The sequence below is a fragment of the Onychomys torridus genome, chromosome 4 (genome assembly GCF_903995425.1).
Source record: "Onychomys torridus chromosome 4, mOncTor1.1, whole genome shotgun sequence".
NCBI classification, from domain to species: Eukaryota; Metazoa; Chordata; class Mammalia; order Rodentia; family Cricetidae; genus Onychomys; species Onychomys torridus.
The window spans coordinates 102,971,301-102,988,184 of record NC_050446.1 but is presented as its reverse complement, the minus strand read 5'-3'; the positions used below and the strand labels follow the sequence as shown (position 1 = coordinate 102,988,184).

Below are 16,884 nucleotides of genomic sequence, written 5' to 3'. Positions count from 1 at the left end.
TGGTGAATTCAGAGTTCTTACACGAGTAACTTCTCTCACCAGGAAGGAGATACCATAAATGTGGATGTGACTTGTCCAGGTGCTACTCTGGCTTTGGCCATGATCTACTTAAAAACCAATAACAGGTATGAGCACCCACTTGCCCCTTGCATGACATGTGGCGTCCTTTTTGCCCTCAGCAGTACAGTCTTCCCATGTATGTATCCCCCTGTGCAAGTGCAGCCTGAGGTCTACTCTCTCAGGTGTCAGGAGCTAAGTAGACTTTATGTAGTGTTTGCTTTGGTAATACTGTTGGTCAGGATGCTTGTCTCACTGTGTTCAGAGTATTGGTCCCAGGACCCCTAAAGACACTAGAACCCACGGAAGCATGAGATTTGTGTGTAATATATGCACTTCATCTTGGTACTTAAAATCATCTGAGATTACTTACAATATTAGATACACTTATTCATACCGTATAAATGTTGTTAATACTGTATTGTTTAGAGAAATAATGATTAAAAAAAAAAAATCAAAAGACCATAAAGACCATCTGGCTAAGCTAGATGTAAGGTGTTTTTTGTTTTTTGTTTTTTTTTCAAGTAGATTTAGAAGTCAAGGGTTGGGGATTTAGCTCAGTGGTAGAGCGCTTGCCTAGCAAGCGCAAGGCCCTGGGTTCGGTCCTCAGCTCTGGGGGAAAAAAAAAAAGTAGTCAAGGATATGAAGGGCTAGCTCAAAAAGCTGCCCAGTTCCTTTCAGTAATTTGGCTTATATGTGAGTACTTTTTAAGCCAGAAATACTTAGTATTATTTGGTACTTGGTTACCATTTATGAAAATGGTTTCTGCTTTGTTTAGAAACTTTTCTAATGATTAAACCTTCTACTTTCCCAGTCTGCCCTGAGTTATGTCCCCAGCTCACCTTTTAATTTGAAAAATATTCTGAGATTCATGAAACCTTATAAGATTTTAAGTTCTTGCAATTAGGAAAATTCTATGCAGAATTAATGAAGTTTTAACAGATATCATTATCCTTCTATTTAGATAAATGTTATGTCAGTGTCTTCTTGATACTGCAGATATTTTATTGAACAAGACAAAACTAAAAATACCGTCATGGAACTTACATTTTAATAGTGTGTCCTAAAAAAATAAATGTTATGCCAACATGTGTAAAGCATTAATGGAAAAGCTAGACCTTTGCTGGAGGGGAGCAGTGATTTGATGTCTTTTGGGTTTTGATTACCTGGCTTTCTTGAGCAGTAATCCTCTGCCAACAGATCCATTGCCGACTGGCTGAGAGCTCCTGATACCATGTATTTGCTGGACTTTGTGAAGCCAGAATTTCTCCTGCTTAGGGTGCGGTGCTTTATCATTTTCATCTTTCTTTTTTTAAAATTTATTATTATTATTATTATTATTATTATTATTATTATTAATTATTATGTGTTTTAATTTTATACATCAGCCATGGGTTCCCCTGTCCTCCCCCCTCCCCCCCACCCCCACCTTTCCCCCAACCCCTCCCCTCCATTCCCATCTCCTCCAGGACCAAGACACCCCTGGGGATTCATTTAAACCTGGTGGATTCAGTACAGGCAGGTCCTGTCCCCTCCTTCCAGGCTGAGCAAAGTGTCCCTGTGTAAGCCCAAGGTTCCAAACAGCCAGCTCATGCACTAAGGACAGATCCTGGTCCCACAGACTGGGTGCCTCCCAAACAGATCAAGCTATTCAATGGTCTCACTTATCCAGAGGGCCTGATCCAGCTGGGGGCTCCACAGCCGTTGGTTCATAATTCATGTGCTTCCATTCGATTGGCTATTTGTCCCTGTGCTTTTTGCAATCTTGGATTCAACAATTCACGCTCTTGCAGACCCTCCTCTTTCTCAACAATTGGACACCTGGAACTCCACCTGGGGCCTGGCTGAGGATCTCTGCATCCACTTCCATCAGTTATTGGATGAGAGTTCCATGTTTTATGATCCTCAAGTTTAGCTTACAACCCTAAATGCCTTTCTACGAAAGGGTTTTACTTTGAACATGCCACATTTTCCTGATTGGCAATGTTCTTTTGAAGTTTCCCAAATAGAACTTAGGAAGGATAAGAAAGGTGGCCAACCTGAATGATAATACTTGAAATGATGTTTCTTAAATTTGTATTAAAGAACTTACTGAAAGGCAGCACATGACCAGGACCTTGTGTTATTTTTAGTATTTAAGGATGCAGTAGTACTGTTAAGGCGGTAATGAGAGTAGCAGTTTAGTACTGGCTAAAATTGTTCTGCACTTCTTTAATGTTTGACCCAGCTATGGCTCTTCCCTTTGGGATTTTCATTCACAACAAATTAAAGTCTTTTCCAAACCCTTGAAACTTTGATGATGATGATGAACTGAATTTTAATTTTCTTTAAGATCTAAATCTTTATATATTTAGTTGGTAGTCAATGTTTTTTAAAGTAATCAATTCTTAGTTGGGAACTAATCCTTAGTTATTTACTGAGGAATTGTTAGGAATTATGTGAGCTTTGTCTAATTAATTTTGTCTGTAATTCATTTTTAAGACACTTGCTCGGTGCCTGATTTTGTGGGATGATATTTTACCAAATTCCAAGTGGGTTGACAGCAATGTTCCTCAGGTTGGTACAAATAACAAATATTGTAACTTTAATAACATAAATTGTGATTTCTTGCAAGGTTTTCCAAAGTACTATAGAATATTTTTTCTTGTGAAGGCAATTATTTATCCTTACAGTTTCTTCTTTTTAAAGATTTGTTTTATTGTTTTTAAATGTGTTCATGTGCACACATAGTGTGATGCTTGAAGAAGCATCCGATCCTCTTGGAGCTGGAGTTACATGCAGTTTTGAGCTGCTTATAGTGGTTCTGTGTGAATTGAACTCAGTTCTTCTGGAAGAGTAGTGCATTTTTTTTTGTTTTTGTTTTTGTTTTGTTTTGTTTTTTCGAGACAGGGTTTCTCTCTAGCTTTGGAGCCTGTCCTGGAACTCACTTTGTAGACCAGGCTGGCCTCGAACTCACAGAGATCCGCCTGTCTCTGCCTCCCTAGTGCTGGGATTAAAGGTGTGTGCCACCACCACCGCCTGGCGCATAATGCATTTTTGTAACTGCTGAGCAGTCTTTTCAGCTCAACTTTAGGGGATATCTTTTGAAGACAGAGGAGCTTTCATTTTAAAAGTGTATTCTGAGGGCCATGGAGATGGCACAACATTTGAAGTGCTTGCATTGGAAGCAAGAGGACCAGAGTTAGAACGTCCAGCTCTTGCCCCTTCAGGCAGGTCCTGCTTTGCAGGGGTGGTCATGGGCTGTGGTGTCCTGGCCCTGCTAGTGGTCACATTTCTTCATGTGAGCTTTGGTCCCAGATCTGCTGGAACCTTGAGGCTATCTCTGAACCTCTTCAGGCTATCTGATTGGAGGGTATAGACTGTGTGGTGGGATGGGTAGTGCTGGAGTCTTCCCACTAAGCTTACTGTGAGTCCTCTACTCATGTGGTGGTGCTTTCTGAAGTGCTAGGGTGGATGTGATGTTAGTGTCCCCAGATCCCATGTAAATCCTGGTGGGAGAAGGTAGAGATGGGACTAGACATGTTGGTGACCTCTGGGTTTGATTAAGAGATCTTTTCTTGATGGATAAGGTAGAAGAAGATGGTCAAGGGAGATCCCTGGCATCAACCTCAGGTCTCTGAACCCATGTATACATAGGCGCAGGCTCACATTCATGCACATAGAGGCTTAATGTGTACATGCTGCATACCAGATGCACATGAAAAGAAGTTAAAAAAAAAAAAAGAGGCAAAAAATTGCATATTGACCACAGACCTCGCTCAGCCTTTTGTCCTCAGAGGCTTTGAAACTGTATTGTTGAAAATTAAACTGGAGCACTCTTGATATTTTTTTCTAATTATACATTTATCTAAGATTCTGGTTATAAAATTTGCATTTTTATTGCATACCTACCAAAAAGCTGAATATATTCATTAAAAGCAAGCAGTCTCGCTGGGCGGTGGTGGCACACGCGTTTAATCCCAGCACTCGGGAGGCAGAGGCAGGTGGATCTTTGTGAGTTCGAGGCCAGCCTGGTCTATGGAGCAAGATCCAGGAAAGGCGCAAAAAGCTACACAGAGAAACCTTGTCTCATAAAAAAAAAAAAAGAAAGAAAAAACCATTTAAAAAAAAAGCAAGTAGTCTCCTTTGTGACAAGACTTCAGAAGCATTACTATAACCAGCTGTTGCCAGTGTGGGTCCTGCATTGTTTCCACTCCATACCCTGAGTAGAACACTTCTAAAACCAACATGTGAATGGACTTTATATGAACTCCCATATTACTGATACATTCTATAGGTAACATTTTACTGTATAAGCTTGTTTAATTGCATGTCTGTTGGCTTACCCATCCCATTATTTTGTGCATGATTTTTGAATATTGAATACATTTTCAAGTTGTAAACAGTAATGGACTTGTCCCTAATATATCAATATATCAATATCTATATCTATATCTATCTATCTATCTATCTATCTATATATATATATATCATTAACTAGATGTCAATATTTATTTTCATTTTTTCTACTGAGTTAAAATTTCTGAATCATGGAACACAATTAAATGTACTGTTTAATAAGATGTGACTAATTGTGTGCCTGTGGACACAAACCTGTGTGAAGTACGCTGCTGCTCTGAACAGCATCCTTCCATACTCAAACATTCTGTTTTTTCCCCAGTGTGCTGATCTTACTGATGAATTTCCTTTAATGAAGTTACCTACAGTGCATATCTTTTGTGCGAGCCTTCCACCCAACATGGATACTACTGATATTATAGTATATATATCAGTGTGTGATACTACTGAGTGTGTTAATAGTATTTATATAGTATATATAAATCAGTGTGTGATACTACTGAGTGTGTTAATAGTATTTATATAGTATGTATAAATCACTGTGTCATACTACTGAGTGTGTTAATAGTCCATCCTTTAGGTTTTCTGTCATGCGATCATGCCAGTTTCTTTTCTGTTGTCTTGTTGGCCACCTGGGCAGCTTCAGCTTCCGGCTGTCATGGATCAGGCTCCTGAACAGATTTGCAATAAGTAATGCACAGTTGCTGAAGTTTAGTGTTATGTGGGCATTGGGCAGAGTCACCCAGATAGGAAGGGTGAGAGCAGCCCAGAAACAAGGGTTGTTAGGACCTGGTTGACCTCATACTTGGAATCCTCCTGTTTTTGCCTCCTGAGTGCTGGGCTCAACAGGCACACCCCACACTCCACCTGAGGTTTGGTAGTGTTTTTGTATTTCCTGTACACCTTTACCTGCTTGTAAGTGATTATCTCTCTCCCTCTCTTGAATCTCTCCTGTTTTGATGTTTTTATTTTTTATAACTTAGAGAGCATAGGATGATGAAAAAAGCCTAGATTCTAGAGGCCTTTTCATTGCAGTTATTTACAACTTATATTCTTAGTGGTGCTTTTTAAGTTGATGACCAAGTGTGGTGGTGTGGTCAAGGCTGTAGTAACACAAAAGACTTGTGTATACAGCATGCTAATTCTAAGAGTTGTCAGTGGATTAACTTCCATGTTCATGTGTAGGTGAATCACAGCGCTATCAGGCAACTTGTGTGTGGCTTTAGAGTTGGCTTTGGAGCCAAGCCCAAGCTCCAGTGTACGTGTTCTCTAAAGACCCAAAGAGGCCCAGAGACATGGCTCAGTGAGTCGGTAAAGGCTCTTGCTGCCCAGCCTGGTGACCTGAGTTTGATCCTAGGAATCTCTGCATGTTAGGAGAGAATTGTGGTTACAAGAAGTTCTCTGACCTTTATACATGTACCACGGCACACACCCCCGCCCCCAGACAGGGTTTCTCTGTAGCTTTGGAGGCTGTCCTCGAACTCACAGAGATCCACCTGTCTCTGCCTCCCGAGTGCTGGATTACACGCGTGCGCCACCACCGCCCGGCCCATGGCACATTTGTATGTGCCCACACACAATAAATTAAAGAAATACATGAATAATTTTACAAAGTAATTCAAATGAACTTAGACATGCCTACTATCAAAATGAAACAACCTGTTCCTATATGAAGTTATAGATGAGTTCTAGTATATATGACTGTTACAATCAGGTTGTCCCTGTATATATAAATCACTCACTTTGGATTTTATTTTCTGTAGATAGAGCCATGACAGCTAGTTCATAACATATTTGCAACTAGAACAGTGGTGTTCAGACATTCTTGCTTTCTGTCTTGACAGATTATAAGAGAAAATAGTATCTCTCTGAGTGAAATTGAATTGCCTTGCTCAGAGGACTTGAATTTGGAAACCTTGTCGTAAGTAATGTAATACATTATTAACTATGTTAGGACCTGTCAGATCAATTTACTTACATAGGAGAACCATCTGTCTCCTGATATGAGTAATTCTGAATCCCTCATGTTTGTAACCATTATTTATATGACATTCACAGATTGCGTGTGTGTGTGTGTGTGTGTGTGTGTGTGTGTGTGTGTGTGTGTAAGTGTAAATAAAGCTCAGGAGGTAGAGACAGGACATCAGGCATCCTTAACTGTGTAAGTGAGTTCAAGGCTACCCTTGGACACATGAGAGCCTGTCTCCAAAAAAAGAAAAAAAAATGGAAATTTAGTTGTATTTTCTCCTTTTTCATTCTTTCCATGAAGGGGTGGGAGGAGAATTTTAAATTGCCCTTTGTAGTATATGAAAGAATGTTATGTCAGTAAGGGTCACATAATCTGCAAAAATCCATAGAAGTCTGCTGATTGGTTAGGGGCTTTCTTCAGCATTCTCAGATGGCTAAAAGTTGGTTTGGAGAAGATGAATATTTATTATTTTTATTCCAAGAGGATGGGTAATAATGGATTTTAACAGGACAGTAACAACATGTTTCCTGTAATCTGTTTTCAGGCAAGCACACGTGTACATCATTGCAGGAGCCTGCTTGTCTCTGGGTTTTCGATTTGCTGGCTCAGAAAACTTATCGGCATTTAACTGTTTGGTGAGAACTAGTTTGGCTCATGCTGCTGTGTCTGAGTGTTCCTTCTGGTTTGCGAGTAAAGCCTAAAGATGCCACTTTTAACTTTGGATTTTTCTTTTTTTTTCCCCAGCATAAATTTGCAAAAGATTTTATGAATTATTTATCTGCACCCAATGCTTCTGTAGTAAGTCTATTTTTTTTTTCCTTACCCCTATTTGGGAATAAAGTAAACAAAGAAAATTCATAGGTCAGCCAGAAACTCATGGGTTATCAGATACCTTTGCTATTTGAATTGAAAAGATTTGAAGCACTACTCATCTTTATGTTTTGGTTTTAAGATAATAAATTAGGTGAGAATATGGTTACCTTTGAGACTGTGATTAGCCTGGGAGGATGCATGTGTTTCTAATTCTGTGACAAGAGAATAAGTAAGAGAGGGATAGTATTTGTAGATCATCATACTTCATATTTTGTCATGTCACTGAATACCAAAAGTTTCCTTTATGAAAAAAAAATCTAGGGAGGATACAGTTGCTCTCAAGACATTATTTTTCTGATAACAAGGAGACTACAAGATTTTATTTCCTGGTTAACAACACAGTCCTATGCAGTCATTTTTATAATGTGAGAAAATTAGAAATACCAGAGATTCTTGAAATATTTCACTAAGTTATGGAATATTCTCATGCTCTTATACATTGGATGTAGCAGAATCATGATGTGTAGGAAAGTTAACCTGTACTGCTGTCTGATTTTGTCTATAATTATATACACATGTGTGGGAGACTTTCTGAGAGAATGATGTCCATAGGGATAATGTCAGTCCTGGGTGGTCAGAGCATTGTTATTTATTTTATGATGCTAGATTTTGTCTGTAATTATATACGCATGTGTGGGGAGACTTTCCGAGAGAGTGATGTCCATAGGGGTAACGTCAGTTCTGGGTGGTCAGAGCATTGTTACTTACTTTATGATGCTAGATTTTTATACTCTACATTGCATTTGTATTTCATAACCAGAGTATTATTTTTATAGATTCAGTTTTAAAGTTACAAACATTTGTAATCATCCAGTGTCAGATATTTTGGTAATTAAGAAACATAATTACAGCTAACATAGAGTCACGTTTTTTGTGTCACCAGACGGGGCCCTACAACCTGGAAACCTGCCTGAGTGTGGTGCTCCTGTCTCTTGCCATGGTGATGGCTGGCTCTGGGAACCTGAAGGTGTTGCAGCTCTGTCGCTTCCTGCACATGAAGACGGGTGGAGAGATGAACTATGGTTTCCACTTGGCCCACCACATGGCCCTGGGCCTTCTCTTTTTGGGAGGAGGAAGGTAATGAATATGTTTTGTTTTGTTTGTTCCTTAATAAAAAGAGTTCATAAGAGAGATCTGTAAAAGTGATCTGGTTTTTTTTGTTGTTTGTTTTAATAATAAATTTTTCTGTTGTTGGCCTTTTTCATATAAATGTTGGAATTTGCCATTTTCCATAGTAAATAACCTGATAAAACATTAATTAGAACTGCATTGACTCTACTCCAGTTGCAGAGAGCTTGCCATCCTTTCTTTCACCTGTTACTTCCCTTATTTATCTGATGTCTGTGACCTTAGCCAGCTGCTCTAATTTCTGAGTTATGTGGGCTTATTCTCACCTCTCTAGAAGATAAAAAAATAGAGATTTAAAAGTTAGAGATTATGGGGAAGAGGTGCATTTTCTTTATATGTTTGTGATACTTGCTTCTTTTTAATAGTCAGGAATTATGAATTCTTAAAGGCTAGGGCCATAGCTCAGGCATAAAGGACTTCCCTGTCTTGTACAGGCCCGACCTTTGAGTTATTGCAATAGCAATAAACTAGAGCCAACAAGAAGAGTGAAGGAATGTTAACTGTTACCCTATTTTTATACCATCATATGTTTTCTGGAAGATTTATACTTATAACAGCCTGCACTTATATGTTTAATCCCCAGGTTTCTAGTGTTAATATCTGAATATTCATCTTTGAATTTTGATTTATCAAAATGATAAAGTACTTCATTGTCTTTACTCTGCTGTTATAGGATAAACCTTGCTTATTAATCCCTAGGTTGAATGTTAACATTTGTAGAATGTTGCTTTTTGTTTTGAATAATGTTCATTCTGGAAATGATGCAGGGATTAATTGTAAGGAGATGTGTTCACACCAAGGATGATACACTTTGTTTATCATGGCACCTTACTAGTATACCTTGTTACAGAACCCCACTTTTCTGATTCAAGAATGCCTTGTAGACGAGAGCAGGGAAATTAATGTCTCCCCGCTGAATTTGCTCTGCAGGTACTCTTTGAGCACCTCCAACTCGTCCATTGCTGCTCTTCTCTGTGCTCTTTACCCACATTTCCCAGCCCACAGCACTGATAACCGGTGAGTCCTCTGCATTGCTTAGCACTGTTTCCTGAGTGCTCCAAGGGGAATCAGTTTGCTTTACTTTCATGGACAGTTGCTTTGTTTTTGAACTTACCTTCCTGGCTAAATCTTTTAAGCATCTCTTTCAAAGTACTAAAGTAGAAGAAAATTCTGGACATCTGATGCCCGATCATTCTCACATCTGTGAAATTGTTGTGAACCTGTATGTAGGCCAGATAGAGTTTTCTCTAGGTACAAATTTGCCATACTTTAGTAGCCAAGGGAAGTAAAATATATGTGTATTTATATAACATAAATATATAATATATATTTACTTATATGTGTATTTAAGATTATTTAATTCCAAGAAAAAACTTCATCTGATTTAGTGGCAATGTGAATTCCTTCTTTAACACAATAGCTGAGAAGTTTTGTGTAAATGACATCAAAGAGACAAAAATAGAGACCTATAAAAAAATGAATCAATTGAGAAGTGACAGGAAGCAGTAGCTCCAGAAGTCATAAAGCAAGCAGTACAGAGCATTTAGAGAGCTTGTAAAGCACAAAGAATGACTAACTGTTCTTCTCCAAGAACGTGTTCAGGATAAGGGACCTCTTTTGTGCATTGGGAAAGAAAACAGTTCCTTATAAATGATATTGTAGGGCTGGAGAGATGGCTCAGAGCTTAAGAGCACCAGTAGCTCTTCCAGAGGCTCTGAGTTCAATCCCTAGCAAGCACATGGTGGCTCACAACCATCTATGATGAGTTCTGGTGTGCAGGCATATATGCAGGCAGAACACTGTGTACATAATAAACAGATCAACCTTAAATAAATAAATAGATCTTGAATGAACGAACGAACAAACAAACAAACAAACGGATAAATGGCATTACAGGCGGTTGGCACTGTACGTAATCGATGGCACCTTCTGTTGTCTGCCCAAAGAAGAGTCAACAGCGTTCTTTGTGTAGTAGTGCAGGGTCACGAGCCCTTGAAATCACTTCAGTCGTCACTTCCGTCTACAGTGTCCAATATAACCAATGACAGGAAAAGGCTGCTTTGCAAAAGTAGCCTGATCTGAGATCCAAACTCTAGGTGGAGCGTAAGAACCTTGTTAACTTACGACATACAGCTCTGACATGTGGCCTCCATCATGTCATTTAAAATGGTGACTTGTTAAATTCAGTTACCAGGTCATCACAGTGGAAGGCCAGTCATGTGATTAGTTGAATTTGCTCCCTCCCTCCCTCCCTCCCTCCCTCCCTCCCTCTCTTTTGAGACAAGGTCTTACTGTATATTCAGAGTTTGCATGGAACTAGCTATATGACCCTGGCTGACTTTGAACTTGTGATCTTCTTCAACTTCCTGCATTTTGGGATTATAGGCGTGCACCTCCACACCTATCTTTTTCTTTTTTTTTTTTTTAAGATTTATTTATTTATTATGTATACAGCATGTATGACTGCAGGCCAGAAGGGGGCACCAGATCTCATTACAGATGGTTGTGAGCCACCGTGTGGTTGCTGGGAATTGAACTCAGGACCTCTGGAAGAGCAGTCAGTGCTCTTAACCACTGAGCCATCTCTCCAGCCCTACCTCACCTATCTTAAGGCAATTTGATAATAAAGTCAAGAAACTTTATGTAAGTCTGGGGGTGTAGCATAGTGGCAGGGTGCTTGCTTAGCATGTAGAAGGCCCAGGATTCAATATCTAATACTGCCCTCCCATTTTTAAATATAACTAATCGTTAGGATTTTTTCCCCCTTTTCAGTTTTATGTTTGATACACTTACAGTAGTGAATAGATTTGAGTGAGAAGAGGGGAGGCTGTTGTTGTTGGTTTTTGTTTGTTTTTTTAATATCTAGTTTTTGTGTGTGTCCTACATGAGTTCGTGGAGGCCAGAGATTGACATTGGGTATTATTTTCATCTGTCACTCTCCATTTTACTTTTTGAGATAGGGTTCCTACTGAATTTAGAGCTTAACTGGCTGGCCACCAAGCCCCTAGAGTCCCAGGATCCATTTGTCTTCAGTTTCCTAGCACCGGGAAGTTACAGCTATATGCCTCTGCACCAGGATTATGTTCTGGGATCCACCCCACTGAGTCATCTCTTCAGCCCTGCTCTATCTTTTTTCTTTATTATAATCTCACTTCATTACTCTTTAATGGTTCCTAAAAATTAAGCATTTTGTTTACATTTAAAATACAAATTGTAACATTAAAATTTTTAATGTAAGGATTCAAAAGCAGACCTACAAACACATTGCCACTCTCACCCATCACTGTCTTACTATGTATTTCAGTGGTGTGTGTGATTGTATGCAAGGATGTATACATAGAGAGCTTTGCTCCCTGAGGGGAACTGACTGGTGTCCTTTCTTACCTTTCAACCCCAAAGAAAACAACTGCAGCATATTTCTGAGAAAGGTGATGAAAGATGTCTTGTGTAGAGCAGCCGTGAATAGTTGAATGGAACTGTTGTTTTAAATAGTGTTCAGGCTGCTGTTAATAAATACTTTCCTCTTTTTTTTTTTTTTTATTGTTTTTTTTTTGAGACAGGGTTTCTCTGTGTAGCTTTGCACATTTCCTGGAACTCACTCTGTAGACCAGGCTGGCCTCAAACTCACAGAGATCCACCTGGCTCTGCCTCCCGAGTGCTGGGATTAAAGGTGTGCGCCACCACCGCCTGGCAATTCTTTCATTAAACTTTTGACCTGTGAACTCAGCAAAGAATTCTTGGACCAGATATTACATAAGTAGTTTCTTAGATTTTCTCTGTATCCTTTGGGGCCTGCAAGATGGCTCAGTAGATAAAAGTGCTTGTCACCAAGCCTGATGGCCTGAGTTTAATCCTCTATACCCACATGATGAAAGGAGAGAACTAATTCTTGAAGTTGTCCTCTGACCTCTGCATACATATGTGCATACACACACTAAATGTAATCAAAAATTTTTAAACTAGAATTTCTCTGTACTTTTTAGTTGAATTTTTCATCTTCATTTCAGATTCTTTATAGGAAGGTATTTATCACCCCAGCTTCTTGTAGCCTGTCAGCAACAGTGATTGTCAGTCTCCTGGTCTTGCCACTTCTCTGTGTTTTCTGTGCACAGGTATCATCTCCAGGCCCTTCGGCACCTCTATGTGCTAGCTGCAGAACCAAGGCTCCTGGTACCTGTGGATGTGGATACAAACACACCCTGCTATGCCCTCATAGAAGTTACTTACAAGGTAACTCTTCCTGTCATCTGTGTAGGCCAGATTATTTTCAGAGCATTATAGCAGAAGGTGATGATGCTAAGTTGAACAGTCATAAAAACAACAACAACAACAAAAACAAACAAACAAACAAACAAAAACCCCCAAACAACGAAGCCTCCCAATTTGCTGCTCACTGCTGGGACACATAGGCTGGCTCACACACTGGGGTGATTTTTGGCGTCATCAGCTGTCCCTTTGTCTTTACAGCTCATTACTGGGAAATGTTCCTGGTAACTGACTGTGGCTTATTAAATTGTTCTGCAAAGTCAGTTGGGTTAGAATGATTCTTATATTTTTTGGTTGTGAGCCTAGCCTTTAACGGCTGAGCCATCTCTCCAGCCCTAGAATGATTCTTAAGGTGTGGTTTTGCTGAATATTTGAAATCCCTAAATTGTATATTTGAGCAATCTTTCATTGGCATGCATACTTAGATTACAAATCACGTAGTAGGTACCAAATCATTACTCTGTTTGTCAAAATGTGCTACACTTTGAGATGTGAAAGTGAGGTGATGATGTCATATTCCTGAAAGAAATGAATGGCTAGGCATGGATGCAGTGATAGCAGTGTGATAATTGAAGGGGTATGTGGTATGGTAGAGTGCTCTTATCCTGCTGAAGAGTTTGGAGCACTTGTCACAGTAGAAACTAGTCTGAGAAATGGAGCTTGTTCTCAACATGTGTATAAACCCATGCTGTTGAAGCTGCCCAGTGAAGGGCAATCCTCCAAGATGGTGATGGTAATAAATGCTCTGTAATAGAATTTAGGCTTGAGTCTTTTGAGATTTGAGTATTAAGGCTGTAGTTGTAGATCAGCCCTAGAATGCTTGCGTGGCATGCACCAGACTGTGGGCTTAGTTTAGCGCTGCCAAGCAAAAAGACTATCAGAGGGAGTCTTAGGGTTCCTATTGCTGTGGAGTGACACCATGACCACCGCAATGTTACCAAGGAAAACATTTCATTGGGATGCCATGCAGTTTCATAGGTTTGGTCCATTGTCATGGCAGGACATGGCAGCAGTGAGGCAGACATGGTGCTGGAGAAGGAGCTGAGAGTTCGTCTTGATCTGTAGGCAACAGGAAGTGAACTGTTTACCACACTAGTGTAGCTTAAGCAAAGGAGACTTTCAAAGTCCACCCCCACCGTGACACACTTTCTCCAACAAGGCCACACCTCCTAGTAGTGCCACTCCCTCTGGGGGCCATTTTTGTTCAAACCACCACAGAGAGGTTGTGCTGTTCCATAGTAATGTGCAGACCATGAGCAAAGGGAAGGCACAGAGGGACCATTTGGCCAACGCTGGTTGTGATTTACTTTTGTAAAGGGCACTCAGTGGTATGAACAGACCAAAGAAGAACTGATGGCTCCAACCCTTCTTCCAGAACTGCATCTGTTAAAGCAGGTAAGTTGGCAGGACTTGGGTGGTCTATCTAGGGGGTAAATTGAAGCAGAAATGCATAGCAGTAAAGTCCCCTCCCCTCCCCACTTCAGAAAACAGGAAAGGCAACAGCAGGAGGAATATATAGGAAGGATAGAGGTGTTGTCTTAGTGGTCTTTACTAATAGTCCATGTCCTTTCAGAACACGATTCAAATGCCTGTTTTGCAAGCATTTGGATCTTAGTAACCTATCGGTGGCTCATTGGAGCCAAGTCACTATTTCCTCTAAGTTTGCCAGCTTTGAGTGACTGTGTTTACATTTTCCCTGCAGATGAAAGTTAAAGGGCCAAGGTATTGGGAACTGCTCATAGATTTAAGCAAGGGAGAACAGCACTTGAAGTAAGTATGCTGAATTCGTACTCTTGCCTTTCTGGCAGTGCATAGGCATCTGCAGGGAGGTGAGACTCGAGAGAAGTGTCTGAGACTTGTTTGCCATTCTTTGATCGCATCCAAGCACATATAAAGCATGTTGAACAGTGCAGTCTATGTCTTTGAAGCAGGATTTATTTTAGAATGTAAAAGTTGTAATTTGAAAGTCAAACTGTGATGTTCACATGTGTTCATTGAGAAACTAGAACTGACTTAGCTTTAGACATTAACAGGGTTTTCTGTGGGTGCAGTAGGATTTGGTTTAAAGGGGACTTTTTATAACTGCTGATGCTTGTCAGACATCTTCTGTTCTCTTACTGTTGTCTTGTTACACTAACATAAGGTTGTGGTAGACTGCTTTCAGGTGGAATAAGTTATGTGCAAGTAATTACTTGAGCATTTTAATTTATACCTTGGGAAGTGTGTAATTTATTTAAATTCATAAAGAGTTGACAAGCATGTAAAAATTTCATAGTTGGAATTGTATCATCTTATTCTTTAGTAACTAATTTCTGTTTATTCTGTCTTAGACTATTTAGTATTTGCAGTGTCTCAGGCATATTTCTAGGGACGTAGGAACCAGCAGTTTGAGGTGAGATCCCTGAGAAGCTCAATGTTGAGCAGGTAAAATCCCATGAATCTCAGGACCACAGCAGAGTGAAGATGCATCCTCACTTATGTGCACTCATTCATTTTGTTTAGTAAATGATCCTCCCAGAGAGTGGAGCAGACTTCCTCCCCACTAAAAGTGGCTCTGGAAAGCACTGATTTCAGCAGAGACCTACCAGTCAACCTCCTGTAAAGTCATCTTTCTGTTTTTGTTTTGTTTTCTTTTAGGTCCATTCTTTCTAAGGATGGAGTTTTATATGTAAAGCTCAGGGCAGGCCAGCTGTCCTACAAAGAAGATCCAATGGGGTGGCAGAGTTTGTTGGCGCAGACTGTTTCTAACAGGAACTCGGAAGCCCGGTCTTTCAAGGTAGTGCAACTGTCTTCTTTTATTGCTGCAGATTGTAAAACCTAATTGGCCAGGTGATGGTCGCATGCCTTTAATCCCAGCACTCGGGAGGCAGAGGCAGGTGGATCTCTGTGAGTTTGAGGCCAGCCTGGTCTACAGTGTGAGTTCCAGGAAAGGTGCAAAGCTACACAGAGAAACCTGTCTCAAAAAACCAACCAACCAACCAACCAAACAAACAAACAAACAAACAAACCAACAAACAAAAAAACCAAAAAAACAAAAACCTAATTGATTGGCCATGGTTTCCACTGCTTTCTTTTGTGACAGCCGTAATAAAATGGGACATCCTGCTAATATTCTGTGTAAGACTTGTATTTAGGGCCACCTATGATGGACCTCCATACTACAAGCAGTATTTGGTTTAATTATTTTACTTACTACTTCCTCAAATAGAGGAAGAATTTTGCAAGTTAGCACTTTTTTCTCCCCCCCCCCCCCTTTGGCAGTGTTTCAGTATGTTGACCAGGTTGGCAGCACTTCCTTTCCCTGGCTCACCTTTACTCTTGATCTCTAGACACTGAACCAGGGCTTTATACATGTTCTACCACTAGGTATAACAGCAGCCTTGGCCTCACATTGTGATTCCCTTGTCCTAGACTCCTGAGTGCTGAGATTATGGGCATATGCCGCCATGTTTGGCTATATTCCTTGGGGGGAAGATCCATTTTTAAACCATCATTTGTCATCTTTAATCTTGATGAAAATGAAATGATACAGCTTGAGTCTTCATTTTTAATTTATTCATAGTACTCAGCTACCAGCGCAGTAGTGTTTAAAATGAAGAAATAGTTAAAAGTATGAGTTAAAATTCATTACTGTGGAGGGGTCAGTATATATTCTATGTTCTAGAATTCATTTCCATCATTAGAAATGTGTTCTGTATTCTAACATTAAACTTGGGAAATTAATCTTAGTGTTTTTTTTTGTTGTTGTTTTGTTTTTTCCGTAGCTGAGGATTGAACCCAGGGCCTTGCACTTGCTAGGCAAGCGCTCTACCAGTGAGCTAAATCCTCAACCCCTAATCTTAGTTTTTAAGAGTTTTGTGGGCAGATGTTTGCTGAGGATCCTCAAAGTACTTGGGACCCACATAGCAAGGATGTGTCCTCTCAGCAGCCAAGGAGCAGGCACAGAACTTAGCTCTTTACCCCTGAGGAAGGAGCTAACAGATTATTATAATTCAGCTTACATTTGATCTGAGATCAGTCAGTTGACCTTGAGCCTTTCTCATAGTAACAGGTTGTAAAGCTCTGAAATCTCCAGCTTTGAGTCAGTGTGCTGTTCTTGGCAGCAATCAAAAGATTATCTCTGGAATAATTAGAAGGTTTTCAGTTTGTTTATTTTTGTTTTAAGCTTAAGTTAGCACTATTTCTTTCTTTTTTTTTTTTTTTTAATTAGAGCCTATATGAAAAGTGAGTCCAATTTATAGGGAAAATAGATA

General features: G+C 39.8%; 1 protein-coding gene across 1 annotated transcript in view; it reads left to right on the top strand.

The window, feature by feature from the left end:
• Window positions 1-16,884, top strand: part of Anapc1 (anaphase promoting complex subunit 1) — an 86,783-nt gene that overhangs the window by 57,708 nt on the left and 12,191 nt on the right. Inside the window, exons 32-43 of the mRNA XM_036184293.1 lie at window positions 43-125; window positions 1,258-1,336; window positions 2,539-2,613; window positions 6,240-6,316; window positions 6,909-6,999; window positions 7,109-7,162; window positions 8,121-8,314; window positions 9,296-9,382; window positions 12,478-12,595; window positions 13,949-14,026; window positions 14,334-14,401; window positions 15,269-15,407. Of these exons, the coding sequence (XP_036040186.1) occupies window positions 43-125; window positions 1,258-1,336; window positions 2,539-2,613; window positions 6,240-6,316; window positions 6,909-6,999; window positions 7,109-7,162; window positions 8,121-8,314; window positions 9,296-9,382; window positions 12,478-12,595; window positions 13,949-14,026; window positions 14,334-14,401; window positions 15,269-15,407 (1,143 nt within the window). The remainder of the gene's footprint in view (window positions 1-42; window positions 126-1,257; window positions 1,337-2,538; window positions 2,614-6,239; window positions 6,317-6,908; window positions 7,000-7,108; window positions 7,163-8,120; window positions 8,315-9,295; window positions 9,383-12,477; window positions 12,596-13,948; window positions 14,027-14,333; window positions 14,402-15,268; window positions 15,408-16,884) is intronic.